Source organism: Rutidosis leptorrhynchoides, chromosome 1, assembly GCF_046630445.1.
Source record: "Rutidosis leptorrhynchoides isolate AG116_Rl617_1_P2 chromosome 1, CSIRO_AGI_Rlap_v1, whole genome shotgun sequence".
NCBI lineage: Eukaryota > Viridiplantae > Streptophyta > Magnoliopsida > Asterales > Asteraceae > Rutidosis > Rutidosis leptorrhynchoides.
Window position 1 is genome coordinate 497083494 of NC_092333.1, and position 24963 is coordinate 497108456.

Genomic DNA, 24963 nt, shown 5'->3' on the forward strand with positions numbered 1-24963 from the left:
GCAGCAAGGAATGATCACTAACCTTTTTCTGTAACAGGTCAACCTGCATAGTTAACCGTTCAACATCTTTAGACTTAACCCTGTTCTCCTCTTGCAGCTTCTCATACTTCTCATCCATTTCCTTTCGCATTCTCAGATTATCAGCCATAGCTTGCACATATAAATCATTTAACGTACGGAGAGTTGAAGATCCAATACCTCCCTCAGTTCCAGCATGTGAAGGAGCTTCAGGAGTAGGAGTAGACACAGTCTCCAGAAAAACTTGTTGAACCACAGGCGGAGATTCATGTGTTGATTTCGGTTGTTGTTGTTGTTGTTGTTGTTGTCCTTGAGTTGGTGGTGGTTGTGTTCCCCGAGGAGTTCCAGCAGATGATCCACCGCCATCTTTATAAACAAGTCGGAACCTCCTTTTCAGTTTAAACATTGTTGACACTTGAGAACTCTCATCTTCAACCATTCTCCTCTTCAAACCTCTAGAGGCATCATCATCACCAACATCAGGATGAACTCCTCCCATCTCATCAACTAAAACACTAGTACCAGATCCGCCAGCAGCTTGAGGATTTACCGGTTGATCAACTTCTTCATCACTGTTAGCCACTTCAAAATCAGGTTATCTATCAGAAGCACTGTTTTCATTTCTCCACTTTTTCCTTAGAAGGCACTGATAATTTTCTCTCGCAAGATGACACACAAGCTTGCCATCACTTGCACTTCTTCTAATTTAGTCTATTAAATGTAAGATCAGTCATATGCTTCAGCTCAATAACATCCTTTTTCAGTCTAGGCAAATCATTGGTTTGATTGTTGATCATTATCTGCAAGAACCTTGGATAAATCAAATACATCTTGCTGGTCACATTGTCAACCATCAAATAAAAGATAACCCCAGAGAAATTAAAATCAGCCTTCAGCACCAAAGAAGCAGACATCCCCTTGATAAATCTCACTTAACTCATCAAAAAACTCCTTGTAACGGACTCAAACATCGAAGCACCACCAGAGACAAATATCGGTATGGTGGAGTGAATCAACTTCTTTTGATTGTAGCCTTAGAAATATCACCAGCATATTTACACCTCAGCATGCACCCAGTAATCTTGGTCTTTGATAGTTTCTTAGGCATGTCCTCCTCATCTTCAAATAAAAACGTGTTCCAAATTATCTCCTCAGACACCTTTACCTCTTGATTAAAAACTGAGCTCACAATCACCCTCTTGTCATTTTCAGTTTCAATCCTGCATGTTTCCAGAATTCCATCTGATGAGAATAATAAGTTGTACAGGGCATAGACACAGCAGCATAAACTCGAGAACGTTTCAAAAACTCGATCACCCCCTTGTATTTAGGAGCATTAGGACCTTTCTTATTCAAACAAGCAGTCAGATTGGAACCATTGCAAGCTTTTAATCCTAGAAGATTAGCAGATTCAGGACCTCCTAAAGATTCAGTATCAGTATAAGATCCATGAACAACCTGCTCTGGGTCAATTTGCACACCTGACATTATGAATAATAACTGCAAATACAATTCAAATCAGTATCGCATATTCATGACATAGCAGTTAACACAGTGTAATCATCACAAGATATATTACATCATTATTCATAGTAGATCAATGTCATGATCACACGATTACATGTCCTAAACAGAGTTATTACAAATTCAGAATAATGTATTAATGCTAACAGGCTAGCATTATCAAATTACACACCAAGATGAAAATACATTAAACAAGAATAAATACATAACCATTAACACGAAATTACTTATCCCACAATGGGATCTTCTGGCACTAGATTTTTGACGTATTGTACCACGCCGAGTTTCTCAAACATGTTATGCAATAGTGCCGCATAAGGAAATGGTTCTTTCGACTCAAGAAAGTCTTTAATCACATTGATTAGAAAGTGACCCATGTTCCCCTTAATGCCATCAAGGAGACAGTACAATAGCAGAGCCTCAGTACCACTCAAAACATTATCCCCATCTTTCCTAAAAGTCACATTTCGTTTGATTATCCTCATGTGAGGTTCAAGATGATAAAACACGTCGTCGTCACTTATCTCAACCCTACCAACACTAGCTACTCATCTTGGCTTGCATATCCTTGCAATTATGTCAGACAGATTGAACTTGTTGGGAAGCTTTCTTAGATCTTTACTAGGATATAATAGTTTAACACCAGTGTGAGGAATATTCAAGAGGTTTGAAAATTTCTCCATGGTCCACTTATACTGTTGATCAAATAGACCAGAGTGAACATATTTCTTTTTACCATCTTCTAAAACCACATTAGCATAGAACTCACTCACCAATTGGGGACAGTAATAATCCCCGATGTCTAGAAATGCCTGACACCTAATGTGTTCCCAAAGATCATAGGTCTTGTGAGTTGCAATGACCTTTTGTTCCACTCGGATAGGTCGTTCCCTAGCTAAGATTCTCCTACGGTCGATGTTAAACATCCATTGCCCAACGAATGAACCACCTGACATTCTTAGACAAACTACGAGTACTAACATTTGATAAACATTAACAAAGCAATCAGAAATCTAAGAATTACACAAACAAAGTATAAAACTGCACAATCGGTCCAAACTAATGACCATCAGTCGATGGAGTTGACCATCAGTCCGATGGTGTAGACCTTCGGCAGTTAGTCTAGAAAAGCTCCTAAGATTTCACCATCTGTTCTACTTTGGGGCCTATGGCCGAAGGTGAAGACCTACGGACGAATGTAAGACTCCATCAGTCGATGGTCAGAGATCGTCGGCCGAGGGTAGTTCTTCAGATCTGAACCCAAATAATTGACCCTTTTTCACCAAATCAATGTTATTTTGATCAAAATCATGCGGATAGGGATCAGACAATGTCGATTAACATTAACATATCAATCAATTACCCAAAACAACTCAAAACATCATCGAATTAGGCACTAAAGGTTTTAACTTTTCCAAACCTAAAATCAATAATAACTAACAAATGAAATCGAATTAGAATACCTTGATTACGGCGTTGTGATCACAATGAAAAAGTACACAAAACGATCGGTCAAAAACTCCTATCGCCTTTACTTGAAAATCAATTGAAAAATCTCTCCAAAAACACCAAGTGACTGACCTGATAGAGTCTGGGTCCTTTTATACCCATTCAGTGACCATCGGCCGATGGTCTAGACCTACGGCCCGATGTTCTGGACAATCGGTCAATCATCTTTTCCTACGGCCGGAGGTCTTGGCTGTCGACCGGTAGTCTTAGCTTTTAAAAATTTCAAAACTTAAAGCTTTTCAATTTCAACATTTACATTCTTTTTCACATCCACTCCCCCTGAGACTGATCTCTATGGTATAAAATTAAACACGCTTTGTACCATTAAGCTCTAAACAACTTATTTTCAGGTTTAAAGAAAAACACGAGTTGCCAAGCTTAATAATTAAAACATAAATGCACATGCAACTAACTAATAATGCAAATATTTTTGAATTTTTCAGATATATAAGCACATGCAAAGCTACAAAGCAAGATACTGTACAAGATCCTGTGTGTCATGATCAACAATATTATAACAGGCATATTCAGTAAATCTTTAACATTACATGTCTGCAATCATTCAGCTTCTAACATCAGTTCCATTAATCAATAGCACAATCAGGAATTAGATGTTATTATCATAAGAACAAATAATACTGTTTATCAAGAGCAACACTAAGAAGAACATAACACATGTTTTTGTGAGTTGACATACCATATTGATTCAATATTTTGATTCGGGGATCAGAACTGAACTTATTTTGACATGTTATTTGACAACTTATACACTTTCATGTTTAATAAAGCATATACAGAACAATTTTCAAATATATCAATTAGCATTTACCAACTTTCACCCTAGACTTCGATGACCACGTTAAATTAATTACTTTAACATTTTTCAGTGTTAGATTTTGATCACAAAGTCAGTCCTCATTTGAGATCGCACGATGTATCAGGTAGAACAATTGAGCACAAATATATTGACGTTGTCCTCTTATCACATCAATGTACTTTCGATTTGATTGAATAGAACCATCTCACGATGTTTCTAGCAATCCTGTCAGCCATGAGCTTCTACCTTAAACTTACACTTTTCATTTTAGATAGCATTTTTTATCTCAAATTTATTGCATACTTTGAAAAGACGTATACCAGCCGCTATAAACCCCATACTTGAACGGAAATCGTATGATGTATGATGTTGGATGTATGATAGTAATATATATTTTTAGTGATGGAACACTAAGATATCCTTCAGAAGATACCCCCTGCTATCTAGGCCAATAGGTACAATCCCATACCACAGACAAAAGATGTAAAGTCCACCAAATTAGTGATGTGGACTGAATGATTTAAGTTCTCTATATCTGATGATCTGATAAACTTCTCCCCCTCAGATGTAGATAACTAAATCTTCTAAACAATTCTCTGATTGAAACATCTATTATCTCAGACTTAGATAATGTAGGAATCCTGTAAAGTTAGTTCAATTCTTGATCCATGATTCTCTTGCAGTAATGTGGTGCATCATTTTATTTACAACTCTGAATAAATAAACATATACACACATTTTTTTTTTGGATTTTCTGATGTTGCACTTTACTCCATGCTATATTACATAACATAAATAAAACAAAGAAAATAAATAAAACTATACATGATGATGCACCACTGTCTTTGACTTTTGTTGTATCTGCACAGAAAACCAATCTTCTGATGATGAAATTTATAACCCGATGACGTTGCATTGTACAAATCATTCTATGTCTGTGATATAAGATTGCACTTCTCAACCCATCTAGAGAGAACACCTCCCTTTGGATACCCTACATGTATGTTGTTGACTTTCGGCCCAAGCAATAAAGGTAAATAGAAACAAGTATGCATCCTAGACAAAATATGCTCACCTTGGGGACTCACAAAATTATCCTTTGCTACCGAGTATAAATCGTAGTAGGGGAGACCTCAACTGTCTTTTGAGTTTCTGAACAATCATTTCTCAGTACATATTCAGTGATAAGTAGGTGACTACCCTCAACCGCTGTAAACCTTTCTATGATTTCCTCATCATGATATTTACGCGTTGTTAGTGTTATCATCTCTATCTAGAATTAAGTCAATAAAGTCTAGCAATACATTATCAATCATCCTGTATTACTTGTTTTTCACCATTTACATGTCATTTCAGTATTGCAATCACTTCTCCACAGATAGAATAAGCAACTCATTTTCAGAATTTTTATGGATTTTCTATTTTTCAACTTTTTATTTGATTTTCTGGTTTTATGATTTTTATGGATTTTCAATCTTCTCTGTACAAAAGCATAAAAACAAACTAAAGACATAAACAAGCATGCAGTACCATCAGAAAACATTTATCTATCATGCAAATGAGGATTAATCATGCACATGAACTACAAACTACCATGCAAAACTACACATACTATACAAGCAGTTTTAAGGCATTCACAACTCAGTCTCTTTGTTAGGTTCCTCTGTGTTAGGAACCTCAGTTTCAAGAACCACGTCATTCAACAATTTAATACCTATTTCTTTTAACAAGTAATCAAAGCGTGGTTTATCAAAAGCTTTAGTGAAGAGATCAGGCCTTTGGGTTGTAGTGTCTATCTGCACTACATCTATTAACTTCTTCTCACAGCAATCTCTAATGAAATGGTATTTAATCCCTATATGTTTCGTTTTAGAATGATTTACTGGATTTTTAGTGACAGCTATAGCAGCAGTATTATTAACATAAATATGAGTGTTAGAAATATGCTAACCATAGTCACGTAGTTGCTGTTGAATCCAGATAACCTGTTTTGTACAGCTGGCTATGACAATATATTCTGCTTCACAAGTGGACTGAGCCATTGATGTCTGCTTCTTACACTGTCAGGTAACTAGCTTGCTACCAAGGAATTGACAACCCCTAGATGTTGACTTAAAATATTTCTTGCAACCGCCATAGTCAGAATCACTATAAGCTGTGAGATCAAAACCATCCTCACATGGATACCATAACCCTAAACTCAGTGTATCTTTCAAATATCTCAGAATCTTCTTAACCACAAACATGTGATGAACATTAGGATTCACCTGATAACGAGCACACGGGCAAACCGCAAACATAATGTTTGGTCGAGAAGCTGTCAGATACATTAGAGATCTAATGATTGCCCTGTATAACATAGGATCCACTTTAGCACACTCACAGTTAGGTGAGATCCCATGATTCACTGACAACGGAGTCTTAGCTGGTCTTTCTGCTTCCACTTGAAAGCGCTTCAGGATATCAGCAACATACTTGGTCTGATGCAAGAAGATGCCTTTATCCGTCTGAGCTACCTGCAAACCTAAGAAAAACTTTACAGTTCCCAGGGAACTGATTTTGAACTTCCGCCGCATGACCTTTTCAAACTCATCAACCAGACCTTGATCCGTTGACCCAAAGATGATATCATCAACCAAAACCTGCACTAACATAAGATGTTGTCCCTTTTTCTTGATGAAAAGTGTCTGATCAATGACACCTCTCCGAAAAATGTTTTCAAACATATAGTTGGACAACGTGGCATACCACGCTCTAGGAGCTTGGTGAAGACCATAAAGTGCATTTTCAAGTCGATAAACCTTTTCTAGGAAATGAGGATCTTCGAAACCGGGTGGTTGTTCAACGTATACCTTCTCATTAACCTCTCCATATAAAAAAACACTTTTCACATCCATCTGATAAACCTTAAATCCCATGAAGAAGGCAAAAGCCAAGAAAATTCTAATTGCTTCCAGCCTTGCTACCGGTGTAATACCTCATCATAGTCAATCTCAGGGATTTGTTGATATCCCTTTACCATCAACCGAGCTTTGTTTCTAATAACAATACCCTGTTCATCTTTCTTATTCTTCAACACCCATCAAAGACCATAGGGTTCACAACCATGTGGTGGATTGACTTGTCTCCAAACCTTCAAATGTTTAAATTGTAACAACTCTTCCTGCATTGCACTAACCCACTCATCATATTTTAATGCCTCAAAGGCATCTTTTGGTTCAATCTGACACACATATGAGTGATCATGCACAAATACTCTCCCTGTCTTATTTAACGAGGAATAAAAAGTTGTCACCATATTTGCACTCTCTGTTTCAACATCTTCTGCTGCCGTTGGACTTTCAATTACCACGGGTATCTCAGAAGTAGTAGGAACTTCAGATGTAGATACTTCATTAGACTTAGCCTGAGGAATGCCAATATGAGGAATTCCTCTTGTATCTACAAAATAATCATCTAGAAATTTTGGAGGCATGATAACACGGTTTGATCTACATACACCTCCTACTTCAGTTGGCTATTCAGGCACTGTTACAGTTGGTGGTTGATTATAAAGAGGATTGAGATGTTCCTCTATCAACCGTGTCCGATTAACTCCCTTATCTTCTTCAAACTCACTGTCTTCATCAGTATCAACTACCCCATCCACATTTGAATCAGTATTACCCAAAACACTCCGCGGATTTTGTTGCAATCTAGAAACCGGATTCTGAACCTGCGTTGGAATAGTAATGACATTTTTCGTAGAGTTTTGTGAATCAAACAACATCTGAGTTATTACACCTTCATCAGTAACTTCTGGTGGAAGATTGAAAGAATCAAACAATTTCTCATATTCAAACTGCCATGTGAACCCTTTACTAACACGAGCCGGAGTGTTACGCTGAATATCAACCTCGAAACGTTCTTCAACACACTTAGAATTAGTATTGTACACTCTTTTATTCGGATTCCCATAGCTCAAGAAGATACTAGAGACAACCTTTGAATTAAATTTCCCTCATGTGTCTCGTACCAGAATAGTACAGGGAGCACCAAAGGGTTCAAGATGTTTAATGTTAGGCTTTCTCTTGTGTAACAGTTCATAAAAAGTTTTACCGTGTCTTTTCACCACTAGAACTCTGTTCATCACATACCACGCTGTACTCACAGCTTCACCCCAGAAAACAATGGGTAAACACGAATCAGTTAGCATAGTTCTTGCAGTCTCAATTAATGTCCTATTCTTTCTTTCTGCGACAACATTGGACTGTGGCGTATAGGCAGGACTGAACTGTTGTTGTATCCTCTTTTCATTACAAAACAGCAGCATCTGATTATTCTTGAATTTCGTACCATTGTCAGTACAAATCTTTCTAACTTTCAACTTATACAAACTTTCAAGCTTCGGAATCAAAACTTTAATGTGCTCGAAAGTATCTGATTTATGCTTCAGCATCACAACCCAAGAGAAACGTGAATACGCATCTGTAACCACCAAGCAGTATGACTCTCCAGTGATAGTCTTGCAATTAACCAGGCCAAAAAGATCCATATGCAACAACTCCAAAGGAATATTTACCGAATGATGTTTCTTGGTAGCATGTGATTTCTTAGTTTGTTTCCCTTGTTTACACGAAAGACAACCCTCAGGAATATAAAAACTTTTAACATTCACACCATCAACTAGTCCGTTGTGGACTAGTTTATTCATCTTCCTTAGACTCAGATGACCCATACGCTTGTGCCAAATTATAGACTCTTGTTCAGTAGCCTTGGAAACAAAAGCCTGGTGGCCAGTTGCGACTTTAACATGAGCCTTACGCATATCAAGAATATATAAATCCTTGCACCTTCGAGCGGTCATCAAAATCATGTCTTCCGGAATCACAAACTCTTTCTTCAAAATATAACAAAAATCTTCATCAAAAGCAACTGTATACTTTTTGTCAGCAACCTGTGAAACTGAAAGCAGATTGTTCGACATCTGCTCCACAAAATTTACTTTATCAAAGCTGACATCCTTATTTTCTATCACCCCTTGTGCAGTAATAAAACCTCCTTCACTACCTGCAAAAGAAACTGGTCCTCCATTCACTGTTTTAACATTTGAAAGCAAGGACAAGTTCCCTGTCATGTGCCTGGATGCCCCACTATCAACAATCCATGTACTGTAGCGTGGATTATAGACGACCTGCACATGAAAATAAGAAGATTAGTTAGAGAGGGCCACCCATGCCCTAATGGCAGTGGGTTTCCCATCAACGCCAACCACTGGCAATTCCACCCATTGTCCCTTAGATCCGGAAGGACCTTCAGAATTTTGGACACCCTTAACTTCTGATTTATGTTTCCAAACAGTATTTTTCGGTAATGGTTTCCGGTAGTAATCATTTGTTTGAAAAACTTTAGTTCCATTTGATTGAACAGAAGTAGATTTAAACACAGGTGAAGATGAACTTCTATTGAAAGCACGTTTAGGACTAAGATCAATCTTCCTATGTGGTGTATGTCTAATGGGTCTACAATACACAGCCCTGTGTCCCAACATCCCACAATTGAAACAATTAACATTATCAAAATTATTAGAATCAAACAATTGACGTCTAGTAGGTGAAAACTGTCTCCTAGGTGATGTAGTCTGTTGTCTAGTCATAAGGGGTGAAGAGACTTGTTGATTAACAGTCCGTCGACGACTAGGCGAAACATATTTCAGCACGCTTCCAGGATTGGAACTCTCACCTTTTGGTGGATGTTCATCTTTAAGATCAACAACCTGTGACTTCAAAGCACTACTTTCCTTAACGAACTTAACAGGAGTGGACAGAGTGGTTTTCTTCCTAATTTGTTTTGGCTTTTCTACACGCTTTATCGGAGTCTTCTGACTCTCACTCCTATTATTTTCGTTCTTTGGATTCTTTAAAATCGTGATGGGTTTGGTCACTAGTACAAAAGGTTTGATGTCTTCTTCGGTGTCGACATCAGTGTCGGACACCGTCTCATAGACAATCTCTAAGGGTTTCTTACTCTCAACAACCTTACTTGTACTCTTAACAGGTGTTTCCTCAGATTTACCATACTGCGGTTCTACAACCTGATCCTTACTCTTCTCAATAGGCTTATTAACATACTCATTCTTAAGCGGTGGGGCAACCTGATCATAACCTAACCCTTTCTTCTTAGGATGATTAAAAGTTTGTGTCACATATGACATTCTCTGCCAATTATCAATCCTAGCCTTTTCTGATTCATACTTTAACTTATATGAATCTTTTTCTGCCTTAAGTGCTTCTATCTGGCTCAAATATAGATTAATCACTTTCTCATCATCTACAATAGTTGATTTTAAGTTACCTACCTGATTCTCTAAGGATTTAATGACATCAACATACTCTTTCTGCTTATTAAGATAGAAAAGATCATCATCATAGTTTTTCTTATTTATCTGATTTTCTAGACTCAAATTCTTAAGTTCAAGTCTAAGTTTAGGAAAGGTTTCACAAGTAGTGGGCATTTCATTTAGCTTAGAAACTACACATTCAAGTCTAGCTATCTCCTATTCAAGGTCAATGCATTTAGAGCAAAAAGAAGCTGATTCATTACATACCTTGTCATTACCGGGCGTGTTAGCCATGAACGCGTAATCATTTCTACCAACCTGCGAATCTGCATCTGATTCTGACTCAGACTCTGAACTTGTACTGTCTGAATAATCAGCATCATAACCTCCTTTGCCCTCAACTTTAGCAGAACTATCAGAAATCTTTACCGTAACTATCTTCTCATATGTACCTTTAACATCACCGGTGATCAAGTGCTCAAGCTCTTTTCTAAACCAGGTACCCGTATGACAACTCATTCCCAAGGATTCATCATCAGAAGAAGAATCAGTAGTAAACTCAAGATCAGACAAGTCCTTAGCTTTGCGGAACTTATCATACAACTGATCCTAGATTCTCTTCTTAAGACACATCTTCATTACCTCTTTTACCCTTTTCATTCTAGCGTCACATTTGCACACATAGCATGCGCAATCAGGATTATCTTTACCCATACAACCAGCATTTCTTCTCACAATCCTTTCTTCCTCAATCTCAGCTTCACTTCTACCCACGAAAACAACATTAGCTTTCTCAGTGTCTACCGAAATAGACCAATCACACACCTCATCTGCATAAGTAGTAGTCAATGCTTTGGATTGACCAGTTGCTGTCACATCTTTCTCCCCATTTGAACTCACTTGCTTTGGATTCACTTCAATGGTTGTGGTTTGAAATGGATTATGAAAACCAGGCTTGGGTGGTCTTGTACACATCCTCTTAAAATGACCAAGTTCATCAAAGTTGTGGCACCTGACCTTGGACATGTCAAAACCAAACTTAGTGTTACGATTTAAGCTCAATGTCCTTTGACCTGTTCTTTTCAAATACTTTCTCGCTCGTCTAACAATACTACCCATACCATAAAGTATATCTATTCTCTCAATCTCATCCTCATCAATTTGGTCATAATCTTCATTCTCAAGATGACCATTAATTATATGACCACTAATCATGTCCTTGTACGAGTTAACAACAATAGCTGCCAGTGCCATATCCTCCTAAATCGATTCTAGAGACCTCTTTTTGATATTCTCTGTTTGAAACACTGGTCTCTGAGTCTGTTGAATCAGAGAAGACTCAATCATTTTAACTGTAGAGTTCTGAGCTTGAGATTTAGCATGGAAAAAACTAGACGTTGACTGTGGTGCCAATGTCTGTGCAGTATTGGTTGATATGTACGCTGTCTGTAATAGAGCATGAACTCCAGAAAATGACCCGATTGTAGAAGAAGCAGCTACAGTACCAAGCCTCTTTCTCTTTGCTTTAACTTGGATATCCTTTTCCATCAACTTAGATGTAAAGGTGGTCAATGTTAGCATACGACCCAATGCGATGTACCTGTTCTGAATTCGTTCAATTTCATGGTCCCATCTTTCAGGAAGACCATCTTTCAAAACTCTGACTTCCTTATCATCAGGCACTTCTATCCCATAATCTGCCATTTCAGCAACCAGTAAGCGATATCTCTCCATTCATCCTTCAAAACTTTACCCTTAGTGGCACGATAAGTAGTTGTACCCTCTGTGGCTGATTGAAGAGCAAGCCAAAGAGTGTACGAAGTCTTGTTCCTGTTTTTGAACTGCTAAAAGATTTCCTTAGACAGTACCTGTGTGAGCTGTGCGTAACACCTACATTCCAAATTATACTGTTCACGCTCAGCAGGATAGAACTGTGAAGTTTCCTTTGGTTCACCATCTGCTCCATTTGGCCACACATATTCCGTCTCAATAAACTCCCATGGTCTAGAATCGATACCATTCAGATATATCGTAAACCGTGTTTTCCAGTTCAAAAAGTCTTTCAGATTATCCAGTTTTGAGACCTTATTGGTAGTTCCAGACTCACTTTCGGAAAGTATTAATTTTTGAAGTCCAGGAGCAATCACTAAAGCACTGTATTCGTTAGCTACTTGTTCATTAGTGTCCGACATTTTAATTAATTAAGTTTAATTAAGTGAAGTATTGAAAATATTGTTACAAAAAGTGTCGGTCGAAGGTGTGACAATCAGTCGATGGTCCTTGACTGTCAGTCGGAGGTCCTTGACTAACGGCCGATGGTGAGTACTAAAGTAGCAGTAAGTAAGTTCTAAGTCCTTCGGTCGATGGAATGTACAATCGGCCGATGGTGTGTGATGAACGGTCGATGGTCTACAGATGAATGGCCGAAGGTAAAGGCAAACTGCTCAAGGTTATGACAAACTCTCCTCCGGATCTAGGTGAGACGATCGGGCGAATGAGATTGACTAACGGTCGAGGGACTCTGACGAATGATCGATGGTCAAAGACACTTGGCCGAGGGTAGTTCTTACGTGATCTGGGCAGAAAAACCTAGGGTTTTCATCTAAACTTCGATTTTAGCAATATTTTGACGTCCAAAACACAAACAATTACGAGGAAAGCCTAGAAAACACACTCAGATGCTAAAAAGACACAAAATCTTGAAAGAAACACGTAAGGATTATAACTTTTGATGAAAAACCCGTTTTGACCAAAAACCCTAAAAACCAAAACACATTAAACGATTCAAAAACGATTAAATCAGCAATCCACGGCTCTGATACCACTTTGTAGACGTATTTAGGATCTTAGATTAATCGCTATAGATAGATTAGAGGTGGAAAACACTAATCTATGAGGTCAACGAATACTTAGACTCTTCGCGATCAATAATACCAACTAAGGTTGATGTAATCGACGCCTAAGGATGTGTATTCGGTTGGGGTTTGGTCTAGGACACCTGCAAGATCAATAAACATCGGCTAAAGGGTGTAGGGTTTGTAACCTAAGAATGAAACCCGACTTCCCTATTTATATTAGTTTACAGTGTCCATCGGTCGATGGTCTCTGACCTTCGGCCGATGGTGTTTGTCCCTCGACCGATGGTCTCTACCATCGGTCGATGGTCTGAGCTGCCAACCAATCAGCTCTAAATGATTTCACGTCATTGCTTAATTAAATCAAATACAAAATATCAATGACAATGTTCATACATGACTGAATTATAAGCAACATTACAAATAGAACTCATCACAATATAGAACTTGGGATTATGCATCAACACATTGTTTGTGGTTGTTCGCTTGCTTTATTAGCTATTTACCCACCTTGTTGGTAATTGCTGTTTGTTTAGCTTTACTTGTTTGTTTCTGCTCTATGCGGATAATTTTAGGCTAGATTTTTGATTCTTGATGATTCGGTTTTGTACATGTTGAACTTCAGATCCGTTAATAAAAAAATAAGAAAAAAGAATCCCATGTTGATGTTTTGCTTATAAATAGAAGCCACGTTAACACAAAACAAGTCAAAACCATTTCTTCACCTTTCTCTCTATTTTTGTCTAATGGAATTCCAAATCTCATTTTCTGTCCTAGTTACTGTGATAATATTCTTTCTGATCAAGCTAATAAATATAATCAAACAACCAAATTCAAATTCAAAGTTCCCACCACCTGGTCCATGGAAAATTCCTTTTGTTGGAAACATGTTTTCCATGGTGAGTCAACAACCGCCACATCATGTCCTTAGAAACCTGGCTCGAAAACATGGTCCATTAATGCATCTTCAACTCGGTGAAGTTTCTGCATTGGTTGTTTCATCACCTCAATTGGCCAAAGAAATTTTGATAAAGAACGATCTTGCGTTTGTAAATAGGCCTGAAATTCAAGCAAGTAAGATCATTATGTATAACAACAGCGACATCGGGTTTTCTCCATATGGTAATTACTGGAGACAGCTCCGAAAAATCTGCACCTTAGAACTTCTTAGTGCCAAGAAAGTTCAGTCATTTTCATATATTCGGGAAGAAGAAGTCAAGTTTATGATAGAATCGATTTTGTCGTCCTCAGGATCATCTATAAATCTATCAGAAAAGATTAGTACGTTGACGAATACAATAACTTCTAGAGCTGCTTTCGGAAAGATACCCAAAGATCAAGATTCACTGGTTCATATGCTAAAGGGTATTGCTGACGTATCGGGAGGATTTGATGTAGCTGATTTGTTTCCTTCTTATAAGTTTCTTCATAATCTTACAAGTATGAACTCCAAGAGGGAAAAAATTCACCAAAATCTTGACAAAATCCTTAATAATGTCATTGCCGAACATGAAAAGGACAAGGAAAACATAGAAGGGGTTAAGGATGGCACAAATAAAGAAGATTTGCTTGATATTCTTTTAAGACTTAAAGGTAGTGGTGATCTCGAGTTTCCTATCACAACGGACAACATTAAAGCGGTGATATTGGTAAGTATATATCTAAGACATTTCAACCTATGAATTACTGTAAACAGTTGACTTTGTTATTGTTACGATAGTGTCTTAAGTTGTAGCTAGCAGCATATCTTTGGGACGACAATGAAAAATGGTTGGAAACGGTCACGGGTTATCCGGGTTAGGTCGAGTACAGTAATAAGTATATATCCTTTCCGGTATCTATTTACCCATTTTACTTTGTTATGCTTACGTGTTGGATTAGGTCCTTATTTACTCGACACCAAAGTAGTAACAAAAAGAATAAATGGTTTGTGGTATGCAACCAAAAACGAAGAGCTACTTTTTATTCATAAATACAGAAAAATAACTAGCATGCACTCAGTCAGACTTGTGTACCAATTGTAAATACAGAAAATTAACTAACATTTATTTAATTGAAAACTAATTATTAGGTACTAAATAAATTATTAAACCAAACTTTTGTGACCATGCACGCACAATTTTTAAACATAACCACGCAAACAATTTATACATAACCATCTAATCACCTACAGTAAGTTAAATAAATGTTGTCTTGCATGTACAGGATATTTTTTCTGGTGGAACTGATACCTCTTCATCAACAGTGGAATGGGCCATGTCTGAACTCATAAGGAACCCTGAAATATTGGAAAAAGCACAAGCGGAAGTGCGAGAAGTGTTCAAAGGAAAGCTATCAGTACAAGAAATTGAATTTCAGGGACTCAAGTATTTAAAGATGGTAATTAAGGAAACTATGAGGTTGCATCCCGCTGGACCCTTATTGGTTCCTAGAGAATGTAGGGAAACTTGCGAGATCAACGGATATGTGATACCCGTAAAAACAAGAGTCATTGTTAATGCGTGGGCTCTTGGAAGGGATCCTGAATACTGGCACGATGCAGATCGTTTTCTACCTGAGAGGTTTGAGAGTAATGATATCGATTTCTCGGGACAAAATTTAGAGTATATTCCATTTGGGGCCGGAAGGAGGATGTGTCCGGGAATTTTATTTGGTGTAGCGAACGTTGAAGTTATTTTATCGAACTTACTCTATCATTTCGACTGGAAACTCCCTGGGGGAATGAAGCCTGACGATTTGGACATGAGTGAGACTTTTGGAGCTGCCTGCAGGAGAAAGCATAACCTGTTTTTAATTGCCACTCCTTATACTCCAGTTTGACTAATCAAGTTGACTTTGAACAATATTAATTCTGATTGTGTACTTATAGTTAATGAATGTGTTACAGGTCTAAGATATGATATTTTAATTAATTTCCTGTAATGATATGATCGAACAGAAAATATTTTTAATGTGGTCTTTTATTCTATGTTATTGGCATTCTAATAAAATTATGAAAACATTTTCTTATACGGACTCTTTGTTCCATTTTCACCCATAAAAGTAATCGCTCTTTCTAGTATTACACCTATTAGTGCTAGAGATATAGGCAAAGCACCAAGCCTTTGTGGACTAATGAAGATAAGCGCAAAATAGGCTTGATGTTGTTGAGAAAATCAATGAAGTCTTAGAATTTATCAATATGTTTAATGTGAGTCTGAGATAGTTTAAGTATGAAATGAAGGGCGAGTATAGAGAGTTTAAGTATGAAATGAAGGGCGAGTATGATATGTGACAAATAGTAAGAGGTTATTAAGGATAAAGATTCAACCTATGGTTTTGGTGAAGGTGACAAAATGGTGAGAAAATTAATCTTTGTTCAGCAACTTCTTTGTCTTCTCTTCTCCTCACCTCAGTAAAAAACCAAAATCAATTATATGTATAATTCCTCGAATACCACTCGAAAGGTTCCATTACACAAATGTTTCTTTCGAATTACTAAGTTTTATTAACTTGCCATGCAAATCTTTATGGATCGTATATTTAGACTACAATGAGAAATGAGTTGCATAGCATACCTTCCGTATTTAACAGTTCCAAGTCTCTTCAAATAAGTTAATTGCTTTATTTGAGAGTAGCCCAATACAACTATGTCCCACTTGATCTTCAGTTTAATCCACATCTCAACACACTATGGATCTTTCTTATGAAGCCTTTCTTATTATCTGCACTCAACATTAATAATCTCATAACAAATTAAACATTCTTCACATTATATTTCAAAATTTACCCTTGATATAATATGAATATTATACCAACACATAGTGATCTAACAAAGTTCATATTCTCAACCAAGGAGACCAATGCTTCACTAAGTAAAAGTTACAATTCACTATCAAATCTTTGAAATGAAAGCTTTGACTAATATACCTACCAAGTCAACATCTATTCTTGTTCATAATGTTACTTGAATCAACCAGATTGAAACGTTATATACACAGAGTAATATGTAATATCACATATTATATAAAGAACTCAACATCAATTAAATAAACACCATCACCACTAATATAAGGATTTGCTAACAATTAAGAAAACCAATTTTACAAATACTAGCCATTTAACTTGCAAAACAGACAAAGTTAAAATGTTAAAAAGATAGAGTATCAACCGCATACAAATACTACCACCCACCAAATGTTTATCTCCTTTCCATTAAGCAATATGACTCTTATGTATTGTAAAAGAATCTACAAAAAGATAAGCAAACACAAATTGTAATCCTCAAATATTCCACATAAAAAGCTCAATGTTAAAATATTGCGAATCAAAATTTAAATATGATAACGTCTGCAATGTCCTATTGGCAACACCGAACTATTTCAGTTGATGAACTTACAATCGTAAATTCAAAATCATTCAAGAGACTGTCACAAAAAATCTAAATAACAGTAAGGTTATCTCAACTTAACACTCTCGGTCATAAGACACAACCAGGGCCGCACAGTCACACAACAATTATATTATTAATACATAAATCTATGCATGCAATCACAATCGCACGATCATGATGATCAGAATGATGAAATGCACATCAAATCGACAACTTTTATTGATAATTGATCAAAGTAATTCGAACAAATTAACCATACCTTAATGCATACAGGAAGTATATTGAAATGATCAAAAATTGAATTACCTCTATGTTTCTTCCTGGCATTACATCAAACACCTTGTGTGCATTCACGAAACCTCAAAACAACAAAACGTTCATGAAAAATTGAAAATACAACATATGTTAGGCATAAAAGAGAGTTAATGACGGTACCAAATAAAGCAAAACATGATAATTTAATTGTATGCAATTAGAAGAGAATGTTTACCGGAAGATGTATACAAAAATCGTCATGTGTATTGCCGATTACATCTTCCTTGATGTTCAAATTGAGAAGATGAAATTGTCCATCCAAATCATAAGTTTCTCTTATATTTTTATTCACAAATCATTGATATCCCAAATATACAAGAGACTGCTTTTTCACAAAAATAATTTTAACTAACATGTATTATTGATTCAAAAAGTTATGCTGGATAAACTGTTTTGTGGGTTTTAGGGTTGAAGCGTAATGAGAGCTGCAATGACACCCGCTATTGGATTGCATTTCTTGAAAATTTGAAATTTTTTTTTTTTTTTTTCTTCCTAATATAAGGATAACATATAACCAAGTCGTAACATCAATTGATGAAAAAAAATGAACAAAAGTACAATCGATCCAAATGCAAACCTATGCTCGGAAGCAGAAAACGTTCGCTAAAACTAAATAAAGAGCCTAAACTAACTAAACTCGAGTCTTAAGCAAGCGTAATACTAAAACACACTCGTGGCACAATCAAATAACCACAACGAATCTTGGGTCGGGTCGGTTTGGGTAATGGTTAACATGATTTTGGGTTGAAACGGATCTTGGGTCCAATAGGTAAAATTTTGAAACAGGTCCAAATAGGTCAAGTTGAGTAACGGGTCAAATGGTCAAAACATGTCAAATGGATCCAAACATAGCATATACTTTTACACTTAAAATTTTGCCTTTATTATATTATATTATTTTAGTTATTATTATTATTATTTGAAATGTCCCGTTCATATTGATTATAAACGTTCCATATTAATTGATTTCGTTGCGAGGTTTTGACCTCTATATGAGACGTTTTTCAAAGACTGCATTCGATTTTAGAACAAACCATAACCTTTAAAATATTACGACGATTATCAAATAATGATAATCTAAAATATAGCGTTTTTCACACGACTGAAATGTCCCGTTCATATTGATTATAAACGTTCCATATTAATTGATTTCGTTGCGAGGTTTTGACCTCTATATGAGACGTTTTTCAAAGACTGCATTCGATTTTAGAACAAACCATAACCTTTAAAATATTACGACGATTATCAAATAATGATAATCTAAAATATAGCGTTTTTCACACGACCATTACATAATGGTTTACAATAATATTACACATCAACATAAGTCTTCGAATGCAGTTTTTAAACAATATTATACAAGCATGGACTCCAAATCTTGTCCTTAATTTAGTATGCAACAGCGGAAGCACATAATAATCACCTGAGAATAAACATGCTTAAAACATCAACAAAATTGTTGGTAAGTTATAGGTTTAACCTACATATTATCAAATCATAATAATAGACCACAAGATTTCATTTTTATAACACATCTCATATTAGGCATTTCGCAAACTGCATAGAGATAAAAATCATTCATATGTTGAACACCTGGTAACCGACATTAACAAGATGCATATAAAATATCCCCATCATTCCGGGACTCTCATCGGATATGATAAATCGAAGTACTAAAGCATCCGTAACTCGGATGAGGCTTGTTGGGCCAAATAGATCTATCTTTAGGATTCGCGTCAATTAGGGACCATTTCCCTAATTCTTAGGCTACCAAGCTAAAAAGGGGCATATTTGGTTCGATAATCCAACATAGAAAGTATTTTTGATTACTTGTGTCTATTTTGTAAAACATTTATAAATTCGCATGTATTCTCATCCCAAAAAAAAATAGATTTTAAAAGTGGGACTATAACTCACTTTCACAGATTTTTACTTCGTCGGGAAGTAAGACTTGGCCACTGGTCGATTCACGAACCTATAACAAATATGTACATATATATCAAAGTATGTTCAAAATATATTTACAACATTTTTAATACGTTTTAATGTTTTAAGTTTATTAAGTCAGCTGTCCTCGTTAATAACCTACAACTAGTTGTCCATAGTTAGATGTACAGAAATAAATCGATATATATTATCTTGGATCAATCCACGACCCAGTGTATACACGTCTCAGGCTAGATCACAACTCAAAGTATATATATTTTTGGAATCAACCTCAACCCTGTATAGCTAACTCCAACATTACTGCATATAGAGTGTCTATGGTTGTTCCAAATAATATATATACATGGGTCGATATGATATGTCAAAACATTTGCATACGTGTCTATGGTATCCCAAGATTACATAATATATTAGAATACATGTAATACAATATAAGTTAGCTAGGATATGATTAATATAGATTTGTTACCAATTTTCACGTAGCTACAACAAGAAAAATTATCCAATCTTGTTTTACCCATAACTTCTTCGTTTTAAATCCGTTTTGAGTGTTTCAAGTTGCTATGGTTTCATATTTAACTTAAGTTTATGAATATAAATAGAAAAAGTATAAGTTTATATTCAGAAATACAGGTTACAAGTCAATTTTGTAAAGGCAGTCATTTCAGTTGAAAGAACGACGTCTAGATGACCATTTTGGAAAACATACTTCTACTTTGAGTTTAACCATGATTTTTGGATATAGTTTCATGTTCATAAGAAAAATCCTTTTCCCATAAGAACAAATTTTAAATCACAGTTTATCATAGTTTTTAATTAACTAACCCAAAACAGCCCGCGGTGTTACTACGACGGCGTATATCCGGTTTTACGATGTTTTTCGTGTTTCCCGGTTTTAAATCATTAAGTTAGCATATCATATAGATATAGAACATGTGTTTAGTTGATTTTAAAAGTCAATTTAGAAGGATTAACTTTTGTTTGCGAACAAGTTTAGAATTAACTAAACTATGTTCTAGTGATTTCAAGTTTAAACCTTCGAATAAGGTAGTTTTATATATATGAATCGAATGATGTTAAGAACATCATTAATACCTCAAGTTTAGTAGGTAATCCTACTAAAAGTAACAAGAAATGATCTAGCTTCAAAGGATCTTGGATGGCTTGAAAGTTCTTGAAGCAGAATCATGACACGAAAACAAGTTCAAGTAAGATTATCACTCAAATTAAGATAGTTATAGTTATAGGAATTGAATCAAAGTTTGTGTATGAGTATTACCTTAATTTAGAATGATATCTTACTGTAAACAACAAGAATTTCTTTAGGTTGGATGATAACTTTACAAGATTGGAAGTGAGCTAGTAAACTTGGAAGTATTCTTGATTTTATGAAACTAGAACTTGTAGAATTTATGAAGAACACTTAGAACTTGAAGATAGAACTTGAGAGAGATCACTTAGATGAATAAAATTGAAGAATGAAAGTGTTTGTAGGTGTTTTTGGTCGTTGGTATATGGATTAGATATAAAGGATGTGTAATTTTGTTTACATGTAAATAAGTCATGAATGATTACTAATATTTTTGTAATTTTATGAGATATTTCATGCTAGTTGCCAAATGATGGTTCCCACATGTGTTAGGTGACTCACATGAGCTGCTAAGAGCTGATAATTGGAGTGTATATACCAATAATACATACATCTAAAAGCTGTGTACTGTACGAGTACGAATACGGGTGCATACGAGTAGAATTGTTGATGAAACTGAACGAGGATGTAATTGTAAGTATTTTTGTTAAGTAGAAGTATTTTGATAAGTGTCTTGAAGTCTTTCAAAAGTGTATGAATACATATTAAAACACTACATATATATACTTTTTAACTGAGTCGTTAAGTCATCGTTAGTCGTTACATGTAAATGTTGATTTAAAACCTTTAAGTTAACGATCATGTTAAATGTTGTTAACCCAATGTTTATTATATCTAATGAGATGTTAAATTATTACATTATCATGATATTATGATATATTAATATATCTTAGTATGATATATATACAGTTAAATATTGTTACAACGATAATCATTACATATATGTCTCGTTTCGAAATCATTAAGTTAGTAGTCTTGTTTTTACATATGTAGTTCATTGTTAATACACTTAATGACATGTTTACTTATCATTTATCATGATTAAACATAGTGTATCAATATATTAATATGATTCATATGTATTTAGTAAGACGTTGTTATAACGATAATCGTTATATATATCGTTTCGAGTTTCTTAATTCAATAAACTCAATTTTATGTATATAACTCATTGTTAAAATACCTAATGAGATACTTACTTATCATAATATCATGTTAACTATATATATAATCATATATCTGTCATCATATAGTTTTTACAAGTTTTAACGTTCGTAAATCACCGGTCAACTTGGGTGGTCAATTGTCTATATGAAACCTATTTCAATTAATCAAGTCTTAACAAGTTTGATTGCTTAACATGTTGGAAACACTTAATCATGTAAATAACAAATTCATTTAATATATATAAACATGGAAAAGTTCGGGTCACTACATTATTATTATTATTATTATTATTATTATTATTATTATTATTATTATTATTATTATTATTATTATTATTATTATTATTATTATTATTATTATTATTATTATTATTATACTATTATTTAGACTATATTACTTGTTTGGTCCCTGACGTTTGACTAAAATTGAATAATATTTACTTATGTTTTTTACGTGATTGGTCACTCATGTTTACACTAGTTACGCTGTTGGTCACTCGCCCAAATGACCGTTAGAAAAGTTCCGTTAAGTTATATCATGTGCATAGCACGTAGTGTGGGTATAATTGTAGTTTGAGTTCTAGATACAGTGATTCCCTTCCTGCCACTTTTTTTATTATTAAAAAAGATTACTATTACAAGGATATATCATGAAAAGATGAAGAACCCCAAACAAGAATATAGAATAGGCTATTCAGATAATTCATCAAAAGATCAAAAGATTGTAGACATGATATGCATTTATGGTTTTATTGTGTTTGAATTATTTTTTGGAGTAATGTTGAACCATATCTCTAAGATAGGGTATCCAGATAGTTCGGTTCAATGTAGGATATTCCGTTCTCTATATTATTGATGGCACCACATGACCATAGGGCACTACGTGGTATGACACTTAGAGGAAGACCCGACATCAATTGAGTTGAAAAACTAGCAGGATACATTTCTGTGTGGGATAACTGAGCAAATTTGGTGAGTCATGGAAATCTCAGCGGTAGCACTACTCCAGAGTACATGTAGTGGTACGTTGAACGTACAGTTTTGAGTCTGGTTTAAACCATGTAACTCACAACTTGTCAAACTATATCCTGAATGAGCAGCTAACCAAAAATTTTATGTAAGTTACATTATTATATGATAGGTATATATATTTTTTAGTATATGTAAGGAACTCAATTTGTGCATAGAAGATTTGTATCACATGCTTATAAATTTGTATCATCAATGCCAACTATTAGAAATTGTTATTCCTGGGTAAATTAAGGGGAAAAAATGTAACTTTCTAGGGGCAAAAAGTAACTTCGTGGAAGTGTAGGGAGCAAAGGATAACTTTTCTATTTAATAAAAAATCTACTAACTAAAAATGACCTAAATTTTTGACGGAATTTATCTTTTTTCGAATCGAGTTACATTTCACCGCCATAACCGTTAAACGCGAAATATTTTTACGAATTAAACGCAACAATTTATATTCGAAACGGAGCTTCTACGTACTACATACAGAGCTTTGTTTTTGAGTAATAAACATGAAAGTGAATTATGTTTACATTTTAGGTCCCTACATTATTTATGAACATACAAATATAATTAACATAGTATTAAATATACATAACAATTACTGAAGTACCATTATGTTGCTGAAATGACTAATAATTTTTCTAAAGTTAAACTTAATGACTGGACCGAGAAATTAAATTATCGACGACTCACAAATCCGGCGCATAGCGAGTACCTTACACTAGTTATTACCATCAGGATACATAAACTCCATCTCCGAAAGCCGTGGACCGTGTTTAGAGTCATCATCCTCTTATTGATTTTCAAGCACTTCCCTTATATAATCGTGTGTATCCCTAGGACGCTCCTCCTGGTTATCACGTTCTTGATGTGCGTAGAGGTGTATACAAAATAGTTATATTTTTACTACAAAATACTATTAAATACGATACAATTTTACACAAGTTATTTATTTATTTATAGAGTGGATATACCTAAACCTTGCTACAACACTTATAGGCAGTGTACCTAATCGTACAGTAGTGTAGTTTTTAGTAAGTCCGATTCGTCCACAGGGAACTCGCCAAGTTTAATGCTATATTTTTAACTTATAATTGTAAAAATAAAAAAAATATATATAAGTAGTATTATTATTATAAAAAGGGGGTTTTTACCGTTTAATGACCGGTTTGTCGATTTTAAAACTTAAGTCGCAGTTAAAACCTAATGTAAAATATAAAAAATAAATATAACTTAATTTAAAGCGTAAAGTAAATAACGATAATGAAATTGCGATAAATAAAAGTGCGATAAAATAAAATTGCGATAATTAAAAAGTACAATAATTAGAAGTGCAATTAAATACGATGACAGTAAATAAAAGTGCGATAATTAAAAGTGCAATTAAATATGAAATAAAGAAATTATTCTTATTTAAACTTCCGTAATCATGATGTTTGACGTGTTGATTTTAGTTTATTCCCATGGGTTAATTGTCCTTTGTCCTGGATTATTTGATATGTCCATACGGATTTGTCCATAATAGTCCATCAGTCATAATCATAAAATGCGGAAGTCTTCGTCAAATTATTCTTATTCCCGAAGTCAAATATTCCAACTAATTGGGGATTCGAATTGTAACAAGGTCTTAATACTTTGTTTAATGAATACACTAGGTTATCGACTGCGTGTAATCCAAGGTTTTATTACTTTGTTAATAATTACACCAATTACCCTTGAATGTAATCCACCCCTGTTTCAACTAGTCCATTAACTATTAATCCAGTTCCGTGTCCGGTAAAATGAATAATTATTGGTATTTATAGATATCCCGCCCACCGTACCCAGTCAAGCGTATGTGGTTATTTATAAATACGTCAAATTATAAGTCTATATATTAAATTAACGAGGTATCATTTAGTTAATATAAAACCCATTAATAGCCCATAGTCTAATTTTCACAAGTGTCGTTCCT

General features: G+C 35.0%; 1 protein-coding gene across 1 annotated transcript; it reads left to right on the top strand.

Moving 5' to 3' along the window:
• The first annotated feature begins 13912 nt into the window (after nucleotides 1–13912).
• Nucleotides 13913–15862, top strand: LOC139840976 (premnaspirodiene oxygenase-like). The gene is made up of 2 exons (XM_071831216.1): nucleotides 13913–14691; nucleotides 15248–15862. Exons 1-2 carry the CDS (start codon nucleotides 13930–13932, stop codon nucleotides 15860–15862), a joined length of 1377 nt encoding a protein of 458 aa, XP_071687317.1. The 5' UTR covers nucleotides 13913–13929.
• The last annotated feature ends 9101 nt before the right edge of the window (nucleotides 15863–24963 follow it).